Source organism: Gallinula chloropus, assembly GCF_964237585.1.
Source record: "Gallinula chloropus genome assembly, chromosome: 7".
In the NCBI taxonomy this organism is placed as follows: domain Eukaryota; kingdom Metazoa; phylum Chordata; class Aves; order Gruiformes; family Rallidae; genus Gallinula; species Gallinula chloropus.
The window spans coordinates 24083928-24096601 of record NC_140092.1 but is presented as its reverse complement, the minus strand read 5'-3'; the positions used below and the strand labels follow the sequence as shown (position 1 = coordinate 24096601).

Here is a 12674-nt window from a genome sequence, read left to right as displayed (position 1 = left end):
TCATCTCTCTCATGTCTAGGGACATTCTCTTCCAGTTGGATTTTATGGGCACTGCTGGAAAAGTACAGTTCTAGATGGTCTGGGTTTTAATTGTTTTTTTCTCTTTCAGAGGAAGACTGCCAGTACTTTAGCTGTGAGGAGCACTAAGGTCTTTGTAACAAAACCCTTGTATTTGCAGTGTTCCTCACTGACTTGTTTCTATCTCTTGATAGGGAAGTGCTGGTTCCCAAGATGCTGGCACCTTGCCTTCTGAGAAAAGTGGTCCTTACAGTTACAGTTCTTGTGCTGGCACTGCTGCTCCTGGAGCCTGTTAGATCTGATCAGGAAGCGGGCACAGCCATACCAGCTGAAAGTACGTACCACCCTAGAGTCCTCTCCTACAGCCTGTACTGTTGTTTTAATGTTGCAGGACTTCAAATCACTGAAGCTTGACCAAATCAAACTGTTCTGGAAATGTCTTGCTTATGTTGTTTTAAAACCACAACTTCATAGTATGCTAATGCTGTTTTTCTCCTGCATCCGAGGCTCTCTATTGTCCTACACTTGTCTCCTGCCTGTGAAATCTGTCACCTTTTCTTTTGTGCAGCCATTTCACTCTGTTATCCCTCTCTGTGCCAGGAATCACCCTGTTTGCTTTTCAGAGACATTACTGAGACCTCCTTTTTTCAACTGACATTGGCTGTTGATTACATCTTTCCTTCCTGGTAGTATCTACAGTACTAGAGTCAGTACAAAGAAGACACCAAGAAAACACACCATGTCAACAGCCTTCAGCCACCTAATTCTCCTTTGCTGATCTGTGTTGAGCTTACGTCATAAACATAATAACAGGTCCTTGCATTGAGTGGTTGATGTGGAAAATCCTAGCCTCTCCTTTTGTCTGGTACAAATATAGTATTACTAAGGTTGGGTGGTGGTAGAACAATGAGAGAGGAGGTCTTTGATGCTGCTCAATGTTTATTTTTTATCTCTTGTTTTCTTCTTAGCCGGTGAAAGAATTTGGCAGGCTCCTTTTCTCCAGCAGGCGTGGTTAGCACACAGACCATGAGCTGGAAGCCCATATTCCAGCTTATCAGAGGCATGTAATAATCAGTCAAACATCAAGTGTTTGCCAAATTGGCTGACACACACTGCAGGATTTTCCAACATCATTCTAGGTTTCATCCTGTCTTACTTACCAGCCCTCAGAGAGCAAACTCACCCTGCACTTAGAATTTCTCACTTGCACAGTGTTTCCTATGAAGTTGTCAGGGAGGCACAAGCACTGAGAAGCAAACAAGAGCATATTGAAGACATTTCATCATATCTATATTTGTTCTGGCTCAGTACTGCTGTTAGGGTACAGCTTTGTGGTACATGATGATCGAGGCAAAGCAAGCCTTGTGTCTGGATATCTAAATAGAGAAGTACTATTTGAAACATAGTGATTAGTCCAGAACTTATCAGCAATGCCTGCTAATGACAGGACATTGCTGATAAATTCTGGACTTACCTGCTGCTGGCTTCACTAGGTTTGGACAAAACTGTGTCATATTCAAAGTTAGCAGCTAAGTGATAATGTAATCAATTTTATTCCATAAACTTTCTATTTAGAGCTCAAGTTTGTGAGATCAGGAGACAAGATTTTCCAGTGAACAGGTTTGTGCTTTCAGAGGTAATTTCTCAAAAATCTGAAGATGAGGTTAGAAACATGCTCAGGGTTGGTGGGACAATGTGAAAGACCCAAGTTACGGGGTTAGTGTTTCCACACTGTGAACTGTGACAAGAGAAGGAGGAGGGGAGCTGCAGTAAAGGAAGAAGAAAAATTTTGGTACAAATTTGTTGAAGTAATTCTTTTGTCATTGAGAGACTGGGTGAACTCTCATGATGGGCCATTTACAATAACCTGGACTGTTCAAGAGTACATACATCAGTACTCATTCTGTGGACTGTTCCCTGCAGCTCTTCCTCCTACTCAAAATCCCTGTTTATTCCTTCTGCTTAACTTCATGCCACGTAGTCACAGTTCTCCACTAACCCTCTCCTAGGCCGGCCCTGTGTGGATTGCCATGCGTTTGAGTTCATGCAGAGGGCTCTGCAGGATTTGAAGAAGACGGCGTATAATCTGGACACACGGGTAAGGAAACATCCCTTCTGTTGTGTTTCATTTTCAATATGGAAGAAAATGCTGGGCATAAAAGTAGACAAGGTGAATGGATTTTGCACAAGACAGCTGCACTGTCCTGCCTTCTAAGGTGAGGCTGGGTAGTCACATTTCACCTCTCTGCAATAATCTGTGGAATTCTTCTCTTGGGGTATCAGGGATGCTAGGAAGCTTAGGTAAGACTGAACTGGCAGTCGTCAGCCCTTTATCCTTCTCTTGCCAAGTTACAGCCATTAGCACTGCTATTTGCATTCCAAATGCTGAGTGCACACCTTTGTTTTGATGCTAGAGGGAGTAAGGTGAGGGTGACATTTATAGTTATTACAAGGAGAGAGCCAGCTGGAACAGAAAGCCTACTAAAATAAAATACTCCCCTGCACATGCTTTTACCTGTGGGGAGAGTCTAAGGGAGGAAACGTTGTCTGGTAGATACTCTGTACATTGCTCTCATTCTATAATGATGAAAAATGCCACAACGTGGAACAGCATAAGGAATGAAACTTGTTTGGCTTGCAGTCAGCAAGGAGAATTTACCAAGGTTGGTATCTTCCTTCTGTGAGGGAAGGTGAATCTGTCTCTTGCTACTGCAACCTGCAGTCTGTGCCTAGTCGTGTCCCAGCTGCTGTCAGAGCAGTGCCTCAGGAGGGCAGCTTTTCCCACACCTCCTGTGTACCCTTTGGCTGAAATGCTGTATGTACACTCTTACACACATTTCTCAACAGAAAGCACTCACAATTTTTTGCTTTTCTAATTTATGGTCGAGGTTGTTCGTGGCTCAAAGCCTGTGCACTGGCATCTTAGAATGGTGTGAGGTAACTCTGAGCAGGGTCAGTGATATTTAGGTGAAAATGCAGGTGCAGAAATAAAGATGCTTTGAACTGTGACATGCTACAAAAAGCAAAACAAGTATTCCAGCAGAACCAGATTGGTATGTAGCACGTTTACAGTTAAAGAAAATCTGTTCAGTAATTACAGGTCAAATGTAGTCTGGGCTTCTTCATCAAGAAATCTTGTTAATGAATACATCTGCTGAACACTGTATACAGCCAAAACAAGATGCTCAGATTGTGCTGTAAAGTTCTTCTGGCACACCTTTGCATCCTTTTACAAACCTTTGAACTTTTCACCAGAATTCCTAAATCTTGATTTGAAAATATCTCAACTACTAGAATCTGCTCTGTTTGACTGGCTGTTGCAGTGATGTCTCTGACACAGCTTGCAGACCGAGAGACAAACTTTATAAAATGCAGGTAGCCAAAGCAGGAGTAGCAGTAAAAGGCACAAAGATAGCAACAGTATTTAAATACTTTCTAAAAAATAAAAAGACAGGCAAGGAGAGGAAATGAGGATATGAAAATATTTGGCTGAGGAATGTCCTGTTATTGACTTTCACAGGTATAGTTTTGACAGCAAGCCTGAAGATGTGGCTGCATGATATGGTCTCACCAAAACAAGCCTATCACTTCCTTATCATGTTAAATCTAAATAATTGAATCCATACTGAGATCCTTCAGTGCCTCTGGACAAGGGCAGGCCTATTCTAGTCATTAAGCTAGGGATTCTACTTATACACCTTTGAAAGACACGGAAATATTTAATAGTTGAGGACTTCTTCAAACTGCCTTCTGCAGTGTTTCATTTCTTAGTTTGATTATTCAGCTGTGTCCCAATTAAATGCAAACGGGGAGCTTTGAGACAATTGCTTTCAGCCATGTATGTATTTTACATTTGACTTTTGTAGTCTGTTTTGTTGCTTAGCTGGCAAAATGCTTCTGTCCCTGAAAATACAGTTCCCTTTGCTAATATTCCCACTGGAGACACTAATTTCCTTGAAAAACTCTCTTTGTTTGCAGGCAAGACTTTTAGATGATGACTAAGCAGCTCCTAACTGTGTTGGAGGGGGAGGGATTCCCAAAAGCTTAGAGAGGAAATTCCTATTTAACTCCTCCAGTAAATCTCACCATGCAATTCTGTACAAGGGAAACTATATAATTTTATTGCATAACTCGAGTTTTCACACTTAATTTGGCCCAGTGTTGACCTGCATGGTGTCTTGCAAAGCAAACTGACTCTAGCATAGATCACGTAACCTTCCATGGGGGCCAGGGGCTGCATCTCTTCCTTTTACAAGACTAGACATGCTTGTAACCTATGCTGATGTGATGATCGGTTACTGATAGACAGCCTGGCTCCATTTTGCTCAGGTGGTAAGGGAAGGGTCACAGCCCACCTCTGACCAGATCTGTTTTACTCCTGCATACTGTTTTCCACCCTCTCACTGCTACTGGCCCCTTGGAGCAGACTGGAGGCTGGGTTAAGCAGTAACCAGCTTTGGGCAATCTTTTCTGGGGATATCAGTGATTCACTGCTCAGCCAAAGGGCAGGATGTGGCAGGTGCAGCTCTGATCATGAACTATGGAGAGGGTTCTTGTACGGCTAGGAAGGAGCTGCTACCATCAGAACCATTCAGCCAGTTCACAGCCAGCTCCCTACTGCATCTGAAAGCTGCTCAAGACAGAGGCCAGCAGGGAGCAGGCCATAAAACAAATCCTGTAAAACAAATCCAGTCCATGGGCTACACAATTCACTGTAAGCCTGCACTATAGGCATTTATTTTCAAAATTCTAACCCATTTTTCAGAGTTAGCAGTGGAAGTTGCATTACACATTTAATATCTAATATGAGGAACTACATTTTTAGCTGAAACTTACCAGCTTTTTGTGGGTTCAGAATCTGGACCCTGTTGGTGGAGGGGTTTTTTTCAGGTTTTGTTTTGGTTTCTGTTTTTAAAATGTGCTTTAACCCACCAGGGAGCACTAACAAATCTCTGTGCAAATGCTTTTATGATCCTGCTCACAAAACAGTCAGCAAAGCTGTGTTTAGTGCCATTCATTTTGTTCTTTATTCTTCCTAAACTGTCAGGGGTCATTTGCAGTGTTCAAAGCACATTATGTTAGATGTGCCCATGAAAGTAAAAACAAAGGCTTGAAAAAGTTATTAAAGATATATGAGATGGTAAGTAGCCTTGGGGCTTAGTTCCAAAGCTGTTGGCATGGTGCCCACCTCCCTTACTCAAACCATTGCCAATGATGTCAAGATGGTTAGCAAGTGGTGATTAAGCACCTTTCAGGTGAGTAGCAAAGTCTGATCAGATCTTTCCAGTTCTGCAGGGTAGCTGTACCAATCAAAAGTGATACCTGATTTAATATAGAACCACAGGGCTGTGTCTAGTGCTCTGTCATCTGGGGAAGAAGCCTGAGCGATAGATCACTTGTCCTGTACCAAGGCAGCAGGCAGTAAGCAGGATGCTTCAGACCAGCTCTGCACAAAGTGCCTCTGGCTGGTGCAGGTCAATGGATAGCACAGCTTCTGAAATACAGCCCTTAATCACCTGGTGATTCCATCTCATACAAATATCACAAGACAGCCAGATTAAGGATGGATTTTACTGACGTTTAGAGCTAGTAGTCCTCATAATGCCCTGGTTTCGTGTAGCTGGTTACACCAGTGGGGATTCATTTGGTGAGTGCACTTCCCATGGCTAGTGTGTCCTGTGACAACAAGGAGGAAATCCTCTCTGGGGTCAGAGGGATTCTCAAATACAGCTTCAGCTCATGACAGACAAACTGAGACAAACATAGGATGTTGATGTCAAACAGCTGTATGCTTCATCGTCCATCTACTGAGGCCACAAATGCTCCAAAAAGCTAGGAAAAACGAAAAGTGTGTGTGTGTTAGAGAGCAAGGATTCCCAAATTTTCCTTATGAAACCCTGCTGGCCCATTCCCTGCTCCTAAGACCCTTCTCACACAATGAGGCTGAGAGGGTGTTTCTGATCACATCTAGTTCCTGCTCTGAGAAGTTCCCAGTCTGCCCTCATTGCTCCAGAAAATCTGTGTGGGCAGCAATGATCTCCTGATACTGATGAACCCCATTTCAATGGAGGGACCTCAGCTTTCACCAGTTTGAGACCCCTTTCCTTTAAGGAGCCATCAGTCTAACCACATTTGAACTGTGCTGGCTGCATACCAGCTCAGCACCTGTGATCTGTTTTAGACTCCAGCAGCATATTAGCAATGGTGAAGTAGAAGTTCAAACACAAGTAAATGTCTTCACTAAGAGGGTGGCTGGTGACTAGAACAGGCTCTCCAGGGCAGTGGTCACAGGACCAAGCCTGTGGGAGTTCAAGGAGTGCCAACGCTCTCAGTCATATGGGTTAGTTTTAGGCAGTTCTGTGAGGAGCAGGAACTGGACTGAATGATCCTTATGGGTCCCTGCCAACTTGAGATAGTCTATGATTCCATGGTTAAATCATGGTTTGCTTCTCTGTGTAACTCCCAAGCAGGGGTCCAGGCTGTAATACTCTTAATTTTTGAGTCTGTTTTTAAGTAAAAAGGAAATTTCTGACGGGTTTGAGCTGGGTTTTTTTAAGCCTCTCATGAACTTGAGAGCTTAAGATCCAGCTTAAGCTGCAGCTGAAGTAAGATTTTAAGAACTTTAAACAAAAATAACAGCACTCAGTCACGTACTGAATGTTCTGATGTGGAAAACGCCAGTGTGTACCAGACTGAATTTCTCTGTGGCACAGAAGTATTGCCATGCTGATATGCCAATTAATCACACAAAACTAAATTAGTTTGCAGAGCAGTAAGCAGTAACTCTGATTTTTACGTCAAGCCTCATCTCACACAATCAATTCCAAATCTTAGGACAAAAGCAAAATGGAGTTTTCTTTGGGATGTAATTAGTTTTACAGTGCTGACACTTGTTTTTTGACAATTGCTTTTTTGTTTTCCCCTCTTATAGACAGAAACTCTGCTGCTTCAGGTGGAAAAGAGAAATCTGTGTGACTGTGTAACTGCAAATCTGCTAAACTGAATCCTGGAGCCCAGTTAAGGAGTATCACCTCTTCAACGGTTTTTAAAATGCAGCTGTATAAAATACAGCTTTATGGAGTTCATGTTGCAAGCATGTGTGCCCCAATGTACTGAGGGAATTGGGAGGCTGTCTCTTACATATTTGTCTATTCTGTTGGGTTTTTTTCAGAGTACCCTTTTTTCACATCCACTGGGTTGCCACTAAGGGCTCAGTTCAGTAAATCCGTTACTTGGTATTAGAATGGGGGGGGGAGGGGGGAAATGTACCTGCTTTGGTTTTTAAATCAGAGCTGACCAAGTGTAACTCACAAGTTAACTATGGCCAGCAGTGCTCTACAGACACTTGCAGCTGGTTTTTCTCTCTAATATGATCATACCTCTGTGGCAGTTTACCCAGTTATATCGAGACAGGAAACTGTGGTCTCTGTAGGCTTTGCCTGTGTATTAAAGATGATGGAAATCCTTTCTGTTTGTTGTTTGCGCTGTGACCACATTCAGACATGCTGTAGTTCTGTCAGCTGCAACGAGGTGTGTGTCATGAGGAGCCATATGTGTGCTGTAATTGGACCAAAACAGTTTATATCTTAGTGTTGAGTTTTCTGGTATCCTGCATAAGAGTGTTGTCTTCTTTAATTAAAACCTTTACTTTATTCCCATTCTTCCCTGGACATTCCATTCTTAATCCGCTGTGTCTCTAAATAGCTTTACCTTAGCAGCTGACATGGATGGAGTAGAAAAAGGAGAATAAGGGTATGACTAGGCAGCCTTGCCAGTTCCAGCTGCACCAAATGCTACCACCAGCAACTGTTCAACATCACAGTGAGGGAAAGGTGAGTGCAGTGCCAAGAGGTTTCTTCACGAGGGTCCTCCTCATTTTACTCCAGGTGCAATGCAGTGCTTAGGTTACTCATATTTGGTTCATTCTATGACAGACTGAACTTTGAATGTTTTGGTGGTTGTGGTTGCTTTTGAAAGCTGTTCTTTTTCTTTCAGGCATGAGTGTACAGACCTGTACACCTGAAAGCCAAGGTTATTTTTATCCTTAACTCTACCACTTTATTCTAAGATACTATGTCCAAGTCTGAATGAGGCTGAGCAGTTTGACTAGATGCTCTGAGTTAGTTTGACATGACTTAGAGCTGTCTCAGACCACTCCAACAGTGGGACTAGGTGGCTAACCTGGTGTGGGGAGTGGACATCTGAAGGCAAAAAACTCTTCAGCTGAATTTGGAAGAAAGTGCCTGTGTCCTCACTTCTCTAACTAAACTTGTGGGACTTTTCAGGAAGTGGATTAGAGAGGATATACAACTATTGCTCTGCCAGTGCAGCTGTAGGTATGATCACAAGTAGTGGGGGGAGTAGGAGAACGTGATAGACAGCCTCAGTGGCTCAGCAAACCTGTGCAAGGCTTGGAAAACAAATTCCTGTACACTGAGAAGTGCAGCATGCCCTTCTGTGTGGGACCAGGATGTAGGCCAGTCAGAAGCTCCCTGAAGAGGGGATTCTGATGTTATTTGTCCAAATTCCCTCAGGGACCACCTGTGCTGTGTGTTTTTCACTAAACCCATTCACACTTCTTGGCTTTCACTGTACTTGGAGCATCCCCATCTTGTTCTAGATTGGCTTTGTTCCTCTGCTTTGCTCCAGACTTGCCTTGGCTCTCCTCTCCAATGCAACCTCTGTTCCCTCTTCTATGCCCAGGGATTTCTCAAACAAGAAGTGGGGTGCACTGATCAAAACCAGCTGGAGGAAGGGTCAGAGCAAATTGGAGGATAATGCTCTTGACATACTGGGAGATTCAGTTCTGGAAGTCCTCATTGCAGGATGTTGATGATACTGAAACTGTACGTGGGTTTAAGAAGCAGCTGTTCTGATTTATGCCTGAGAATCCTATTGCAAACTGTTAAATATAAAAACACCTACTATTATTTGGGAGGTCAGGTTGTTGCAGTGTCCTGGTTCTGGCCTGGGGTTAACAGTATTGTAGGAAGGCATTGTACTTGACTTGGGTTTATATTTTCCTTCCACTTCTCTTATTGGTCAGTGCCAAGGATGAGGTGCTGTCCCCAGGGGGATCTGTGGTGTGATCTGGTGCTGTTGTTTTAAAGTGTAGAGATGAGTCTCTTCTCAACTTCACAAAGGAAACCTCCCTGTGCCCCAGAGAGCTGCTAGAAAGCCTTGAAGTTCTGCATTTCCTCATTGCCCCAGGATGGGACACCATTCAGTAGGCTTCTGCAGCACAGTACTTTGCAGAGGCCATGCCAAAGGGAGGAGTAAAGGATCCTCTTAGAGGGGAAAGAAACGGTACTGCAAAACATTTGCCTACTGCCAGGAAGGGGATATATAACTACTCAGATCTTAGTGGACAAACCCAGTCCTGTCTAGATTTCCCCCCTTGCCCTGTAGCCTTTCTTCTGCTTCAGCCTTGGCTTTTTGCTCCAGACACCGTCCTAGCTGCCCTTTGTGCTGACCATTGGATGTGCAGATCGTCTCTCCTATGCCATAAAGAAATCTTGCAAGCACTTGTGTGTGTGAAAAGTGTCTGCAGGTAATTGTGTGTTGCTGGTCATGCTGCTGGGAAATTTCTTACAGCTTTATGGTCCTACATCTTCCATGGCTTTGTCCATTTTTGCCTCTCAGCCCTCTTAATCTATGCATACATTTTTAACATGAAGAATGGAAAGAGTCAGTACAGAGGTTTCCCCGCTATACCTAAAACTGCATTTTTTTTCCTCACCATCCAAGGGTCCCTTTTAAATCCAAACTGGTTTTTTGGACTGACTTCCTTATGAGAGGGAGTGAAGAGGCAGGTGCCAATCTCCTCTCTTTAGCAACCAGGGATAGAACCCAGGGGACGGCATGAAGCTGAGACAGAGAAGGTCTAGGCTGGATATTAGGAAGAGATTCTTTACTGAGAGGGTGGTTGGGCACTGGAACGGGCTCCCCAGGGAAGGGGTCACAGCACTGAGCTGGACTGAGTTCAGGAAGCACCTGGATGATGCCCTCAGTCACATGCTCTGACTTGGCTGGCCCTGTGTGGAGCCTGGAGTTGGACCTGGTGATCCTTATGGGTCCCTTCCAAATTGGGATATTCTGTGATTCATTTAATAGGTCCATCACAACACGCATGGATCCTTCTCACTGTACATCTTGTCTTGTTTTATTCCTGTGCTACATTATGTGGTTGTCTGTGGCTTTGTGACTGCACAGAGAGCTGTCTGGGGCAAAGAAGTTGTCATGTCAATAGTACAGAAGGTAACCATGACACCTTCAAGTGTTGTAGATTTATGAAATAAAAATCACAATGTAAAATATGCTGGCCTGTTGCTCTAGTTTCAAGCTTAGTATTTGGGTTTTATGCATAGGTTTGCAGTTTAATCTCCATGTAGATATTCCTTAACCTTCTAACTCCAACTTGCTGTTCTGACTGTAACTTTGTAGGGATGGGGGATGGAAGAGATGGTATTTTCAAGGCCTCTGAGCTCTTGGAGTTTAAATAGTGGCTTAAACTAGAAGAAAAAACATTCCAGGCATGGATGCCATGAGAAAGGAAATGCAGATATTTGCATATATTCTTTTTGTTACACTGGTCAGCCTACATGTTTCTTTCCTGATAGTCAAGGCTGTCATCACCTGCTTTCTGCTCTGAACCATGCACTTGCTGAAAACCTACTAACATACTGGCCTGTCTTCTTCAGCCTTCAGTGCTTTTTGCTGTTTAAATCAAAGTAACTGATACTGTAGTTTTCTGGTCATTTAAGTGACAAAACTATGGCCTCTTCTCTTTGTCAATAGAGTCTTAAAATGGAACAGGACTGGCAGCTCTCATTGGTCTTTATATAGCTTCACTCTTCTTTGAGAGTCCACATCAACTGGGAAGACCACTGACTAGTGATGCAAGTTAGACTGTTCCACAGGGTAAGCAGGATGCAGGTTTCAAGGGAGGCCAGTGTTCTTTTGGGTGGGGGCAGCTGAGTATTCTGTATATACATTTATAGCTACATTATAGTAACTTAATGTTCATGCTCAGGCAAACTGAATGGCAGCCTCAGTCCTGAGGTATATATAGTTATTTTATTCCTAAACTCCATGAAATATCTGGCTATGGAAAAAGCCAGGGGGTACTGCAGACAGAGAAATAAAGAAATCACACCAGTGGGAAGGTTTAAAACCAGCATATTTGTTTGCTCTGTGGAGTATCAATTCCCGTGTTTCAGCAGTTAGGGTCTTGTGTTAATTGTTAGAGGAAGTAGGGACAAAGCACACCTTCTGTTTACATACAGAGAAGTGTTTATTGCATGGTATCTTGATGGGCATAAAGATATTTATATAAGGGGCTTTTCTCTGTAACAGGATTGTGTCTAGTCCAAATTAATGGCAAGATCCAGTAACATAAAGTACATCTTAATGTCAAAAATTACTAACTTATGTTCATTTAGGCAGACAATTTTGACAAGATGTGTCATTTTCTGTTGCTTCTGCACTGAGCCTGGTGAAACAGCTCTGCCCTTTGCATAATCCAAGCCAACTTTGATGTTCCCAGTTTTACCAGGTTTATTGAGGTTACATGTATTCACCTCTTGGCCACAACCTGAAAAGATGATCATGGTTTTAGTCTGAAACTTTTTTGCTTTAATATAGGGGATGGGGAGAGACAAACTCTAGTACCAAAATCAAAGTTACCAGCACTTGTGAGTGCATACACTCACAGCTTTGATCAGAGGTCATCTTTAGTGCTGTACATAGACTTTCAAAGCTCTGGGCATTGTGGGTTATTTCTTTTCCCTGGTTAAAGGGCAGAACCTCATCCATGCAGTAAATTTGATACACATGTTTTCTTGCCTAAGCAGCTCTTACATTTGTCCTGGACTGCATCTAAACAGCAATAAAACATCCAGCTTGTGAAAAGTGTCTGGTTTCAGCCAGCGGCACCGAAACAACTAATGCACAGTTCAGTCTTGCATTGAGGTGGGAACTGAACAGCATTCAAATGCCTTTTGACAGCTGGTATATTGCACGTTTAACGTCTGGTTTGGTTGAACCATGGCCTGTAAGTCAATAGGTTTTCTAAAATAACATGAGATCTCCCCACCTCCCCTTTCTTTGTGCACATACAGGCTCCACAGAGGAGAACTGCCTGTGCCTTTTGTTGCCGTGGTTTTGGTAGCCTCAGAATAATGTGCCCAAATCACAGCACTTGAAAAAACCAACCAACAGGTTCTTCCTGAACATCAGCTGCTCTCAGAACACATGGATTCAGAAGGGATTTTTACACACAATTCTCCAACAGGTGGAAAATGACATGCTCATATCTTCCTAGGCAGATAAAACTGGCAGCAGCAAGCAAATAGCTCAGCTTCACCGCTGGTGGGATTCAGACTGAGAGGACACAAACACTACACAAACTTCACCTATGCTGTAAGTTTATCCTTCATGTTGCTGGATTATAGAATCATAGAATGGTTTGGAATGGAAGGGACCTCAAGAATCATCTAATTCCAACCCCCCTGGCATGGGGAGGGACACCATCCACTAGACCAGGTTGCCCAAAGTCTCATTAAATCTGTCCTTAAACACTTCCAGGGATGGGGCTTCCACAACCTCTCTGGGCAGACTGTTCCAGTGCCTCACTACCCTCATAGTAAACAACTTCT

The 12674-nt window shown here is 43.3% G+C and overlaps 1 protein-coding gene across 1 annotated transcript; it reads left to right on the top strand.

Moving 5' to 3' along the window:
* Window positions 1–231: 231 nt before the first annotated feature.
* Window positions 232–7021, top strand: LOC311193959 (NELL2-interacting cell ontogeny regulator 1-like; the record flags this gene model as incomplete). The annotated part of the gene is made up of 3 exons (XM_084266951.1): window positions 232–352; window positions 2028–2116; window positions 6950–7021. The coding sequence occupies 3 exons, from the start codon at window positions 232–234 to the stop codon at window positions 7019–7021; spliced, it is 282 nt and encodes a 93-aa protein (XP_084123077.1).
* Between the last annotated feature and the right edge of the window lie 5653 nt (window positions 7022–12674).